Source organism: Crinia signifera, chromosome 19, assembly GCF_055691185.1.
Source record: "Crinia signifera chromosome 19, ASM5569118v1, whole genome shotgun sequence".
Taxonomy (NCBI): domain Eukaryota; kingdom Metazoa; phylum Chordata; class Amphibia; order Anura; family Myobatrachidae; genus Crinia; species Crinia signifera.
Window position 1 is genome coordinate 132,244,421 of NC_139226.1, and position 14,832 is coordinate 132,259,252.

The 14,832-nt window shown below is 42.5% G+C and overlaps 2 protein-coding genes across 2 annotated transcripts in view; one reads left to right on the top strand and one right to left on the bottom strand.

Moving 5' to 3' along the window:
* The window catches only part of MXRA8 (matrix remodeling associated 8), a 543,508-nt gene that overhangs the window by 172,563 nt on the left and 356,113 nt on the right, over positions 1-14,832 (bottom strand). The window lies entirely within an intron of this gene.
* On the top strand, positions 73-7,005 carry MRPL20 (mitochondrial ribosomal protein L20). The gene is made up of 4 exons (XM_083163382.1): positions 73-265; positions 2,067-2,177; positions 5,273-5,350; positions 5,450-7,005. Exons 1-4 carry the CDS (start codon positions 179-181, stop codon positions 5,621-5,623), a joined length of 450 nt encoding a protein of 149 aa, XP_083019508.1. The 5' UTR covers positions 73-178; the 3' UTR covers positions 5,624-7,005.

A 14,832-nucleotide genomic window follows, 5' to 3' on the forward strand; every position in this document is an offset into this window, starting at 1 on the left:
GGACACAATGCGCCCGCCCCCAAACCCGCCCAGCGCCTTAAGAGGTTAAAAAAAACTCTTTTCAATAAAGTTTTTCTTGCTAAAAAAAAAGGCTCTACGTCCAACGTGCCCTCTGAATGTCAGAGCAGCGAGCAGCACTTGGGCGCCGCCACGTTTATTAAGGGCAACTGGGAAAAACATGGTTTTTCTGAGCCTTTCACGGTGGGTCCGGAGCCGGGGTCCTGATCGGTACTGGAGGGTTCAGGAAGTGCTTAAAAATGCCCGGGTGAGTGAGGAGACTGGGTGACATACATACATACAGACAGGGGCTGCCAGCTGCTTCCTACACTGCACATTGCAGTGGGAGCTGCCATGTGTTTCTGGACGATGTAGTTCAACAGCAACCAGAAAATAAATGTTCCCCTGAGCCTAATTTAGAACATGGGGTCGGGTGATTGGAGGGAGCAATGGCACATTTTCCAATATAAGTGGTATTCCTGGCTGTATTGGAGTTTATTGTAGATGCAATAAGGAGAGCATTCTATAATTCCATATATTGTTCTTACTGCATTATTTCCATTGATCCCACTTAGCTTTTCGTTATAAAGAAATTTTACAAAATGTGTACAGTCCCGATGTGTTACCAGCACCCTTAGGATGTTTTATTGTTGCTATGGGAGATTTCATCTACATATGTATTATTATTTATTTTATTACTAATATGTTTCCCTGGGTGGCTCCCCTGCCAGCACTAGGGCACAGAATATTTCATTACACATGTGCCTAGGGGTGGCACTTGTATACTTGTGTTCGTACTGTACAGTGGCATAACTAGAAATTTGGCGCCCCCCCCCCCCCTATTTTGGTAAAACAAACAAAACTGTTTCTTGGCATTTTGGCTCCCGTTGCAAACCGTTAAAATATACCCCACCCCCCAAATTAAATAAAAACCTAAGAACCTATAGAGTGCCCATTCCAAACAGGGTGTGTGGCAATGCTTACTAGACAATATGCCACACACTGTAATGTCTATTACATATTATACCACACACCATAATGACCCTTACTCATTATGCCCCATACCATAATGCCCGTTACACAGTTTTCAACATATTGTAATGTCCATAACCCATTATGCCAAATACACATTATGCAACACTGTAATGCCAATTACACATTATGCCATACACCAGTGGTCTCCAACCTTTTATGGGTCGGGAGCTACTCGCGACAAAATAAACCGCCCGAAGAGCTACTAAAGTAAAAAAAAATTAAAAATCTGCATAATATCCCAAAAAATGCCCTTTACACATAATGCCACAAACTGTAATGCCCCTGACACATTATGCCACACACTGCAATGCCCCAAAACATACCTCCCAACACTGGAGGTAGAGGAGAAGTCATCTGCGCGTGCCGACGGATTGGGACCACTGCCATACACCGTAATACCTAGGGGCGGATCCAGAATAAAATGACGGGGGGGGGGGGGGCAGAATGTCGAGGCAGAGACTAACAGGAGAGAGAGGAAGTGGGGAGATAGTGACAGTCACACTGGGGAGAGGTAGAGGATGATGGGGAGGGATAGTGGGAAATAGAGGGGCAGTGGTTTACAGGGAGAGACAAAGGGTGGCAGTGGCTGACCTCAGGGAGAGAGTAAAAGAGGTAGTAAGTGGGTGATGCCAATGTGTTACAGAGGATGGCAGGTAGAGGCATTGGATGACAGGAGATAGTGGGGGGGGGCGCGCGGAGAGAAGGGGAAGAGGAGGATAGAGAGAGTGGGGTAGAGGGAGAGATAGAGGCTAAGGAGGGAGGTGGAGTGGAAGAGGATGGAGGGAAAGGAAAAGTGAGACGGAGGGGTGGACAGAGAGAGGGAGAGTTGAGAGTAGGAGAGACCGAGAGAGAAAGATGGAGCGAGGTGACATTGGTGCAAGTGTGGTGTGAAGTAGAGGGCCATACTGCCCTAGACCTCCCAACTTGCCTCCAGCTGTCAGCTTTGTTTTCTGTTCTTCATCATTATAGAAGACAAATTTTCACTGCTGTAACTGTTATATATTTTTTATTTTAATATATATATTTATATACAGCATTTTCGTGGCCGAAAAAATCGTTGCTTCAGTTTGGCAGTGCGAGCGGTACGCAGAGCCTTTGTTTATTCAACAAAAGCCAGGAAGGCTAAGCAGCACATTATGCGAACGGTAAAGTATGATTTACAGTAATTTGGGGGACCATATAATGTGTGTGTATGTAATGACTTTGTTTTCATTCTAGCACTGTGTCTGTTTTAAATGCCATACAGTTCACTTCCCAGCCTGCTTTGGTGTTTCTAGCACAGGTCTGGTCTGCATATCCGTGCTTAAATACAGACGACACTGCTAGATGTGCCACAGCGGAGAGCGAGACCCCAGGAAAGGAAGAGGAACTGCACAGGTTTTGAAATATGCCGGGTGCTAAAATGAACACTAATGACTTCTTATCTTACTACAGATACAGAATACAATGTATTTTGCACAATTCTTTCAAGCACTGGGGACAGTTTACGTCTACACCTTTCAGACATATTGTAAACACTTATAGACCGGGTTTCGATTATGTCTGAAAGGGTCTACCTGAGTAGACAGTGCCAGTTCATTGACCATGCAACTGGCCAGGATTATTCCTGAGACTTGCAAAATGAGTCAGTGCCACAGCTCCTAGTATGACCAGATGGTTCATGACCGGAATTATGCCTAAAAGTAGCTGATTGGCATAGACAGTAGTGCTTGGTGATGACCTCATCTGCAAGCATCCACTGTAAGCCAGGAGACCCGGGTCTGGTGTGAAGGGGACAACCCAGGAATAACCTGTGTTGTCACCCTTTGTGAATGGGACAGGTACAGAAAACCCCGCCTTCAACCGTTTGTCAATGTCCTGGGTACAAGCTGGAGTGAAGCCGGGTTTGTTGTCTAAAAGGGGTATTTGCTTCTGATTGTGTTTGCCAAAATTATAACCAGCAATGATTTTACTAGCTGTCTTATGCTATTAAAATCATTATTCTTATCATATTTCAGGCATGAAATATGATTATTAGTAAATAAACTCCCAGGAGTTTACCAAAGTACCTGGAACATTCTCCGATTAGCACAAATGGAAGCTTAAATATTTAGGTCTTTAGAGATCCAAACTGTTTAGTTTATTTGATCTGCGGCACCGACCCTAAGCACCTATATTACTAGAATTCATGTTGTGTAATTATATGTATTTATATTTAGTACACCTGCCAGTAATGCAATTTAGCGACCGGTTTGGTCACTTGTCAATCAATGCTTATTTTAGTAGTTACTCATATAGACTAAGAATCTTTCACTGATTTCTCATACATTTGAATTGATGCTGTTATAAAAGGAATATCATAAGTCTATTGTCCATATCATTAACCTTTCTTATAACCATGATTCACCATTTTAATTCCTCATACTTGGCTGTCACAAGCACTCGCCTCATATTCACAATGGGGGTCAGCAGAGACTCAAAACTATGTTATACTAGTGTTCATTCTAGCACCCGCCATCTTTGAAAACCCATGCAGTTCCTCTTCCCTGCCTGGGGTGTCGCTGTCTGCTGTGGTGTTTCTAGCACAAGTATGGTCTGCATATCAGTGCTGATATACAGACCACACTGTGCTAGAACCTCTACAGCAGACAGCGACACCCCAGGCAGGGAAAAGGAACTGCATGGGTTTTCAAATATAGCGGGTGCCAGAATGAACGCTAGTTATAGACGAGAACAGATTGAGGGCCTGATTCAGGACTGCTCAGTAAGCTGCGAACATCAAATTATTTGACTTTTTTATTTGTGTGCGTCTGGACGAAAATGGCGCAGACGACCTCATGTGACGTCAGTCCCCTGGCAGGAATCGGCCCGCCAGCATACCCATTGAAACACCCGGCGTTTTCACATGGATGCCCATAAAACGCTGGGTGATCCGCCGCCGTCTGCGTATGGCGAGTGTGTAACTCGTAGCAACCATTCGCTGTTGGGGTTTGCACTTGCGCAGAAATGTACATGCGCAAACCCCCGACTAGGGGGGCAGGCAATAACCTGAAGGTAACCTTATCCCGTCACCATATATGCACAGAACACAAATAATTGGTGTATATAATCTATACATCGCAGCTTTCGCGTAAGGTTCCGGTAATGACAGCGCTGCATTACTCCACCGTGTACATGGATTATCGTGGAGAAGAACACATTATACCATTTAGAATGGTTTTACCCCAGTTCTATATCAATTTGGGAATTACCCACCACTGATACTGGCACTTGTTGGTGCATTGGTTTATGTGCGTTTCATTGTGGATTAAATATCTGTACGTCACTATGGTATAATCCTTTGTTTTGCATGGTAATCCATGTACATGGTTGAGTGATCCAGCGCTGTCATTGGACACAAAGGAACCCAAGGGTTATGGTATTAATCATAGACTGACTCCTGATAGATAGTCATCTGGTCAACGGGGTCTAAAGGTCGACTTGGTTAAAAGGTTGACATCAAAGAGGTCAACATGAGTGTTTAGGGTGTCTATGTCGACAAGGACACTGTCTAAGTGTACTGTGTCCCCTTGCAAGGCTCGGTGCCTTGCTGCAGCACACTATTTTATTCTCCCTCCACGCCCTAGGCATTAAATACCGCCTGTTGGCTGAAAATTTAGTAAAAAAAATGCATGTCGACCTTTTGACCGTTGACCATTAGTGGTCCACCATATGACTGTCTATCATGAGTCAGTCTATGATCAGTCCGGACACCATGCCAAAGCGCCGGATAAGTTCTATACACAAAACTGTGGGGGAAATGTGATAGGATGAGAGATTCAGAAAGTGAGAGATTTGGTAGGAAATCTCCAGTTTTATTAAAGCGGCAATCCTTTGCACGGCAAAACCAGTTTGATTCTGCAGTGTAAATGATTGCCGCTTTAAAAAAACCTGGAGATTTCTTCCCACATCTCTCACTTTCTGAATCTCTCATCCTATTACATTTCACCCTGTATGTCTAACCCAGGAGTGGCAGAGAAGCTGAATTATGCCAATCTCCTGGGAATCTGTATCTTCTAGTATGGGTTATAAACTCATTCAGTTTATCTCTGCTGTTGTGCAACAATGAGATTTAGGGGGTAAGTTTGCAAAAGAGGGAAACATCTCACTTCTAAAAACGAACACTTTAGTAAATGGACCCCTAGTCGTCTAGACTGGACTATATGCCATGAAAGCAAATGGCTTTTCTTTTGATTAAAACATATTCTGCTTGTGTCCGCAGTTATGGATAACTCGAATCACAGGAGCTGTTCAAGAACATGGCGTTAAGTACCCACATTTTGTTTCTAATCTGGCAAAAGTAAGTTTCTGCTTTGATCTGCTCCGTACACCGGCAGAATGATCAGGATTGCTGCATCCCTTGGAGAGTTGTTTCAATGCCTCTATTGTCTTGTTTTAGTGTCAAGTGGCCTTAAACAGGAAGGTCCTCTCCGATTTGGCCATCTATGAACCCAAAACCTTTAAATCCTTGGCATCCCTGGCAAAGAGGAGAGGAGAAGAAGGCCTTGTATCAGCAGCTGGAGATGGCAAGGAGCCTGAAGGAATCTTTTCCCGGGTGGTGCATTATCACTAGTCCAAAGATCTTTTCTACAAACTCTTTCAAGTCATCAGCTCTTCGGTTTGATCAAAAGTGGAAGGAATGGAGTGAATCAAAGCCCTCTGTTGTTTAGCTGGGTGATATATAATCTTGCGGGTAACTAAAACTTGCCGATGGGAAGTCCTCCATTACAGTTCACTATTATAGACTGTTTCATCAATAGTAGATTGGGGGTGACTACACAAAAATGACTTTCTTCCGGTCCTTTGGAAATGGCAGTGTATACTTTGTGGGAGTTGTATACTACAACAATGAGTATGCACTGAAGTGGTGGGTAGTATAGAAGCCTCGCAATCCAGTATTGCTTCTGTCAATAATACTCAGAAGGAAAGGGATAGAATTAATACATCTTTTAGGGCATGTATTTATTCTCTCCTTTTACCTCTGAGTCTGGGAATTATTGACGGAAGACCTACTGGATTGAGAGGATTCTATACAACCCACCACTGCAGAGAGACCGCGCTTCAGTGCATTCTCCCTTTGTTGTAGTTCTGTTCTAAGGGTTCGGTATCTCAGTGTGCGGAATATCTTTCATATTGTTTTTTTTCTTTGAGAAATACACTGTTATATTCTGCAGGATACGACATTTTGAAATATATTTTATGTTCTGATTCAGAGCTGGTTTGTTGCTTGCCGAGACCTAACGCTTTTCGTGATTATTATATTTTCTGTTTTTTGTTGACAGACTGGGCTGTGTTAAGCAGCTTTCATTGTGGAATTTTATTGACACATATTTTTCCACACCTCCACCAAGGTAGATGATGTTGTGGAATTTTTTTTACGTAGCAGATTAAAAAAAGGTACATTAAAGACGGTTCTGACAAAATGTAATGCGCTCTGATTTGCTGTCCCTGAAACAAATCTAGCAATCTAGATCCAGTTGTTTTTAAGGCAAAAAATAACCTGTTTTTACCTTAAAAAAGAAATACATTTATTTTATATTGCTGGAATTGCACCAAGTCCAGCATATCAGAGTTTGTTTTGTTTGTTTTTTACATCTGCCCAGCGTGTTTTGCCAGAACAAGGTCATTTTCATGGTAGAAGTCATAGTAATTATGTTGGTGTTATTAATACTAGTAAAAGGTCCCTGGGTCCTTTCTATACACCGGTCTGACTACTGCACCCCCCCCTCCCCCATCTCTCTCTTGATCCCATACTAGCATCTGGTGGATGACAAGGTTCTTCAATTATGTGTAGATGTTGATATGGATATGTCATACAGGTGACAAAATAAAATGTGCACATTTTTGTAAATCGTGTATTGTTACTGTAGTTCTGACTGCATCATTTACAGTCGGTAATTCACACCAGTGTTTTAGGAAAACGTACAATTAATAAAGCACACCTACTGTAAATGATTTTGGTTTTTAGACTTCAAATCTTTATATTTACAGATAAGTATCCCTTTCACATCGCATCCAATTATCGGGTTCATGCCGGTTTCTTGCCGGTTCGACTTGGTAATTGGTGCGAAGTGAAAGGGGTTACCGGGTCCAGCAAACCGGTAGCAACATGGCAATACAAACCGGTAAAAAAAGAAGGGTTCATTGCCGTGTTGCTTTGCAGTGTGAACAGTTTAATCTGGTCGAGCAACTGGTTTTCCCATTCACACTATGGAGGAGGCAGTGCTTGTAGCAGCTCCAGCTCTAAGCATTGCCTCCACCCCCCCCCCCCCCCGCCCCCAATGACGTTCCTCCGCTCTGCCCTGCATGACTTCAGCGAAACGGCAATATTGCCGGTTCACTGAAGTGATCTGAACGGACCCAAAAGCAGGGTCGCATCGGGACTTGAACCATTTCAAAGTCCCGGTGCGACCCTGCATTTGCACTCTGAAACCGGTATAAATTATGTCCTAAATCGTACTTAATATTATAGACCACTTTTAGACAATATTTTTGTGAATAATGCTAAGAAATGCTCAGATTTGTCTAGAAATACTTAAAAAATATTTGCAACAAAATTTGGACAAGAGTAATTTACTAACATAGGGCCTTATTCTAGTTCACTCTTTCTGACAAAATCCTTCTTAGATGGACAAAACCATGTGCTCTGCAGGTGGGGCAGATGTAAAATGTGCAGAGAGAATTAGATTTGGGTGAGTTATTTTGTTTTTGTGCAGGGTAAATACTGGCTGCTTTATTTTTACACTGCAATATAGATCTTACTTTGAATTAAAAACCTCACCCAAATCTAATTCTCTCTGCACATGTTACATCTGCCCCACCTGCAGTGCACATGGTTTTTTCCATCGAAGAAGGATTTTGTCAGACAGTGAACCAGAATAAGGCCCATAGTTACAGAATCTTGGTAACTTGTAGGAAATGGTCAAGTATTCAGGATTCAATTTGCACCCTCATATGGTCACAGCCCTAACATCCTAATTGACTGTAGAAACGACATTATGTCCTGTGTAATGCAGTTTACAGAACATGTGTAGATAGATTTTGGAAATGGCACCAACTGATGATAAATCCAGAGTTAACTTGAAACACTTGCAAACAATGTACTATCCAAATGTAACTGTCAACCTAGACACGGTCCAGCCATCAATACCTTAACCCTAAAGCCCTGTACACAAGGGCTGAATTTAACCAGTATCGCTGGCTAAATGGTTGCCAAGCGACCATATCGCCCATGTGCTTTAAAGCTCCAGCACCAGTCCTGTACTGGTGGCTGGTTGAAGGAGCATGATCCTTTCAATTAGACTAGAAATCGCTGGTGCACAGTTCACCAGAGATTTCTAGTCAAAAGTAGGTCATCCGCATCTCCTCCGGACCAGAATAGAGGTTTTAAAAAAAATAATTAAAAAAATTGCCTAAACCTGGGATCAGTATATGACCAATTGTTTTTATTTAGTTTTTCTATATATGCTGTGTCAATACTTGGTACTATACAATAGAGTGTCAAATGTTCTCCTTACTGTGATGTCTTACATTCAGAACTATACTGGATTTGTCTCAACAAAAGAATAAGGAAGAAGTTTCACATGAAACAGTTTTCTATACTTATGGGCCTAAGAATGGGGGACTTTTTAGTATCAATATGTTTAAAGGACGCATAGAGGAAATGTATTACCAATTTACTTGTCTCGCATCTGCTCCAAGAGTCTTTTACAAAAGTGCTTGTGACACTAACAGCCCACCTCAAGGAGTAGGGCATTATGATATGGGCTTAACTAAACCATTACAAAAGGTTCAGTTCCTGGGTATGATAATTGATCATGTTAATTTCAGAAAAAAAATTTCAGAAGAAAAATGCAACAAAATTCTAGAATTAGCTGACATTGCTCAAAAATGGGGAAAAAAGTTCATCTGTACATGACTCTAAGGCAGGCATGTCCAACCTGCGGCCCTCCAGCTGTTGTGAAACTACACATCCCAGAAGGCCTTGCCACAGTTTTGATATTAGGGAATGCTAAAACTATGGCAAGGCATGCTGGGATGTGTAGTTTCACAACAGCTGGAGACCTGCAGGTTGGACATGCCTGCTCTAAGGTTATTAAAATGATGTCATTAGCTATCTGTATTGTTCCATGGGCAAGATAGAAAGTGCGAGAGCTTCAATGGGACCTATTAGGTATTCCCGGATCAAGACTCCTTTGGGTTATTGGATAAATGTGTTGGCATCTGCAAAGAAGTCCCTATCCCGGGGGAAATACAGCCAACTATGTCAAAAAGTTCCTCTTTAGCAGAAAAAAATTTCTAGTGCTTACTATCGATGCAAGCGGCTGGAGTGCTCATATGCAGTACAAAGCCATCAGGTGTATTGGTCCCCTCAAGGAAGAAGATTCTCCTCCAATGGAAGAGAGATGATTGCAGTTTGGCTGGCGATTATGTCATTTTCAGAAAGATAGTTGAGTCTTTTCAGATAATATGGCTTAGGTGTTATCACTAAATCCACAAGGTGGTACCAGGAGTTGGACCATTACGAAAGAAGTGAGAAATGTCATGGTCTGGGCAGAGATTGTTAAAAACACTACATGTCCCAGGCTAGGAGATTGTGGTTGTGGACTATCTAAGCAGAAACTTAGTCTGTCCAGGAGAATGGAAGTTGGAAAGTTCCAAGTTCCAATTAGTAGTAAATGGATTTGGTCTTCCCAAAATAGATTTGATGGCAACTCCAAAGAACACAAAGCTTTTTCCAGGTACAACATGGCAGGGTCCTCCGGGATAGATGCTGTATCCTAAAGGTGAGATTTTAAGATGGGCTATGTCTTCCCTCCATTCTCTCTTTCCCTGGGTACACCAGAAGATAATGGACGAACAAGTACAGGCAATCGTCATACTGACTTTTTGGCCCATGGTTCCCGACAGTGTTGATGGTAATCAAAGATCCTCTAACATTACGTTTAGTTCCACCCATGTTGTGTCGGGGGCCTTTCGGGTAGCAGGAGCCTCAGGAACTGTGTTTGACTGCATGGAAGTTGAGTGGAAATTATTAGAACGCAAAGTAGTTTAACTTCTCCTACAAGCCAGAAAGAAAGTGTCATTAGAAATATATTCTAGAATCTGGAAGATCTTTTACCGAATGGGGAAAAAAGAAAGTGTGATGTACTCAAGACAGATACTCCACAAATGGGGGAACTACACTTTGTGGGCCCAAGAGCCTTATTTAAGAATGTTTTGGTTAAAATAATATCTTCATTTCATTTTAGTTAAGAAATTATTCCTCCGTGCTTTTTTTTTTTTTCTGAACTGCCGAACAGAGAAAAAAGAATCTTCGCATGATGTGGTTAGAGCCATTACCATTTATTTGGATAGAGTTAAGTTTCAGAAAGGCTAAGGGGGGAATTTACTATGCTGGGAGTTCTATTTCATAGCCCATAGCAACATCCCATGTGAAATAGAAATCCTCTCTTAGTAAATTTCCCACTAAGGGGGATATTCAATGGGGTTTATTCAATTCCGTTTAGATGAGGTATGACGGCGAGCAGTGCCTATTGCTTGCAGTCATAGCCTGTTCTCCGTATTCAACGCTCCCCCTTCACTTGCCCTTTCCACCTCGCCTACACCCTGAAGCGAGGTGGCGGCAAGGCTCTCCGCTATATGCAGCATGTTCCCTGCATTTGCGGCGAACCTTGGTGTTCCGGGGAATCTTTGCCACCCTCTGACGGCGATAATTTCCCCGAAAGAGACTTGTGCTGCAGCCACACGCACACCTTCTCTAAGCATTACGCTTTGGACGTGACGAAGGTGCACTTTGGGAGCTATGTCCTTACTCAGGTTATGGCTTAAGGATTGTATTGCCTTACCATTATAGCTTTGGTATATCCCATTGTATTGGCTGCCATGAAGTAGGAGGAAGAAAACAGTGGATTATAGTTACGATAATTCCATGTCTTCTGAATACTTCATGGCAGCCCATAATCTCCTTCCCCATCTATTGTTTTTTTCTTAGTTTCATGGGTGGAGACACTCAGAAGACTGGGAGGAGCAGACTTGTATACCAGCGGTGGGCGGATCTGAAGGAAAAAACGACCTGTCTATAAATAAACCCTTTGTAATGGTTGCCATGAAGTATTCAGAAGAAATTGAAGTACCGTGAGTATAATTTGCTGGTTTTTTTTTCTTATACCACTATATGTATGTTGATTTTATGGAGTGGTCCACCCAACTTCCAGATTTTGGTGGGCAGTCTTGATTTGTGGATATCAAAATCTGTGTAATATAATGGAAAAGATGCGGTGGGGTATGTGGTAGAGATGGCCATCAAATAGCTACAGTATGGTGTCGCTACCTTTTACAATGTGACTTGTGGTGGTGTGGAGTTTGTATATTCTCCCCGTACTTGCGTGGGTTTCCTCCGGGTACTCCAGTTTCCTCCCACATTCCAAAAATATACTGTTAGGTTAATTGGCTCCCAACAAAACTAGAATGTGTGTGCATGTAAATGTGGTAGGAGGGAATATAGATTGTAAACTCCACTGGGGCAGGGACTGATGTGAATGTTCAAATATTCTCTGTACAGCGCTGCGGAATATGTGTGCGCTATATAAGAAACTGTCAATAAATAAATAAGTACTGCCTGGTAAGCATTCAATGATATGCTAATGTACATGAGTAAGGGACCGCTATAGTTTACACCAGAGGATCCCAGTGGTCCCCAAGGCAGCCTAAAGGTCCAGGTTTCTAAGTATGTCTATGCTTGGTCACAGTTGATAATTAGTACTTCCAGTCAATGTGAATAATTCAGATTTGCTGAGCCATGGATATATGTAAACTTGGATCGTTGGGTTTGACTCATTCACAAAAGTAAAAGGATAGCTATCTATGGTGGATAGACCTGGTTCTCTGCCATAGATGACTGCAAGTAAAGCAATGCGCCAGTTCTCAATATGCAGCTAAGACTTGTTGAATTGACCTACTGTTTAGCTCAAGCAACGTTCAAACCTATCGAATGGTGAAACTATTTCATACCATTGATGATAAGTAACCATAGCAATGGGTATTCAAAGTTATACGGCCTACACACATGCCGATATTAAGGCATTTTCTAAGTGACTTTGCTTAGTTTGGGAAAGTCACTTAGAAAATGCCCCTACATCGGTGTGTGTGTGTGTGTAGGGGCTATAGCAGGGCTGGGCAACACTGGCCCTCCAGATGTTAGTGAACTGCACATCCCAGGATGCTTTGCATTAGTTTTGCTATGTGGCCATGCTGAAACTGATGCAAGGCATGCTGGGATGTGTAGTTCATCAACATCCGGAGGGCCGGTGTTGCCCAACCCTGGGCTATAGCGACAGCAATGCGCGTCCCAGGCCGAGATTGATGAGCTGTGTCCATCAATATCGGTATCGCCAGGGTTCTCTCACTGGAGAACACTGGCGCTGTCCACTCGCTCAGCACACAGAGCTGACCGCTCGCTCTGTTTGCGGGCTGTCAGCTCTGTGCTGAGCGACAGAGGAGCAGAACGGCCTGACCTAGCATAGTTAGGTCGCACTACACACATCGACATGTGTGTAGGGCCCATTAGACCGTAGAAACAAGGCAGAGGTTTATCTAACCATACTGCATAGGGAGAAGCTAAGACTGGGAAAATACAGTTTGCGATATGTTTATATGATCACTTTTACACTAAGGCACTGGAGCAACTAATAACCTTAAACTACTACTACTACTATTATTATTTCTTGCCCCCCTCTGTAGGCTACTGTCCTCTTCCCGGCAGTTGGACTGCATATGATACATTGGGGCAGATATTTTAAGCCTGGTGAAGAGCTAAAAGTGGAAGAATTAAGGCACCAGCCAATCAACTCCTGTCATTTTTCAAACATAGCTGACTGGTGTGTTATTGCCTTCTACTTTATCTCTCCCCAGGCTTAATAAATCTTCCTCATTGTATGAGCTCCATGTTGCATACATTGGAATTTATCTTCTTATTTGCAAAGGGTGTGAGATGCCATTTAGGTGCCTTTCCAAAACACTTTAAACACCGGCAACCAAATTAAGGCTGTGTACACACAGGGGCGCTTATGTCTAATATCGCGGGCAATATGGTCGCTGTGCGACCATATTGCCCACGATGGGAGTGTGCACAGGCAATATATAGCCAGGTTTACAGGATATCGGCAAGATATTTTGAGAGAGCGCACCAGCAACACCAATTTAAAATATTAATTTTATTTACATCAACTGCAAATTAGTGATCACAAATATAAAAATTCCATAAAAAGTAATAATACATTAATATGATACCATAGGGACAATGCTATAATTGTATAGATTGAATTTCTGGTGCATAGATAGAGCAGAAGTTGCACCCCATATATCAATTGTCCACTAATAGTGACCAATGTTGGTGTCCAGGTCTCCAATCTCTCTTAGTCACACACTGATGATAATTGGATAGTGTGTATTGAACCCACCAATTATGGCAATAATTGTATTGGTAATTCAGTATTTCACCAAAGGCAATTTAACTGTCTAATACAGCTTAGAGTCAGTTTTGAGTTCCGGATCGCACATCCAAGTGCTATATATATTTAAATCAGATGTACCACTGTTGTAAAAAATATTAGAACTTTTGAACAATGTTACGTGGAAAGTACAGGAGGCAGCAGCCCCGGAGCTTACCGGGTCCCGATGTTGAAGCAGTATTGTTGGGTACAAATCTCCAAAATTCCACCTGTGGGATTAGTCTCCTCCTGCAATTTTGAGCTGTTATGCTTGTTGTTGTAAATAGCACTTGTGTTCCCCACAGAGTGTGGCTGGAGCAGCAGCCAGCTTTCAGAACGCCGTCTGACCTCAGCAGCGTGGTAAATAGACGAGACAGGGCAATGTCCGTTGTGTTGCCGTGGGCAGATTAGATGAGCAGAGACACAGTCCAAAATGCTGCCCCGGTAAGCTCCGGGGCTGCTGCCTCCTGTACTTTCCACGTAACATTGTTCAAAAGTTCTAATATTTTTTACAACAGTGGTACATCTGATTTAAATATATATAGCACTTGGATGTGCGATCCGGAACTCAAAACTGACTCTAAGCTGTATTAGACAGTTAAATTGCCTTTGGTGAAATACTGAATTACCAATACAATTATTGCCATAATTGGTGGGTTCAATACACACTATCCAATTATCATCAGTGTGTGACTAAGAGAGATTGGAGACCTGGACACCAACATTGGTCACTATTAGTGGACAATTGATATATGGGGTGCAACTTCTGCTCTATCTATGCACCAGAAATTCAATCTATACAATTATAGCATTGTCCCTATGGTATCATATTAATGTATTATTACTTTTTATGGAATTTTTATATTTGTGATCACTAATTTGCAGTTGATGTAAATAAAATTAATATTTTAAATTGGTGTTGCTGGTGCGCTCTCTCAAAATATCTTGCCGATATCCTGTAAAGTAGTTTATTTTTTGGGGCTGACAGAGGTCCCCAATTGAGAGCAGCAAGCAACCCCTCTCTTTTTTGAACTATATAATTGCTTATACCATTGATTAGTGTTGTGCGCCCGATTTTTTTGGTTCTCCTGCTGCCCCCCCCCCCTTCTACACCTGGGAGCCGTGTGTCTAAATATATCATACGGATACCAGGAAGGCGAACGGGGTGGTTTGACAGGAATACCAAATCTCTATAATATATAGCCAGGTGCACGCTCCTGTTTTCTCCCCGTAGTGATCGCTGGTAGCAGGAACATGCTCCTGTGACCAGCTGATTTCCACTGCCGGGCTC

Bases quoted from the DNA above. Each gene is read 5' to 3' on its own strand.
- MRPL20 (XM_083163382.1), top strand. From the start codon at position 179: ATGGTTTTTCTGAGCCTTTCACGGTGGGTCCGGAGCCGGGGTCCTGAT. The intron at 2,178-5,272 runs GTAAAGTATGAT...TTGTGTCCGCAG, and splicing joins AGCAGCACATTATGCGAACG to TTATGGATAACTCGAATCAC. The intron at 5,351-5,449 runs GTAAGTTTCTGC...GTCTTGTTTTAG, and splicing joins TTGTTTCTAATCTGGCAAAA to TGTCAAGTGGCCTTAAACAG.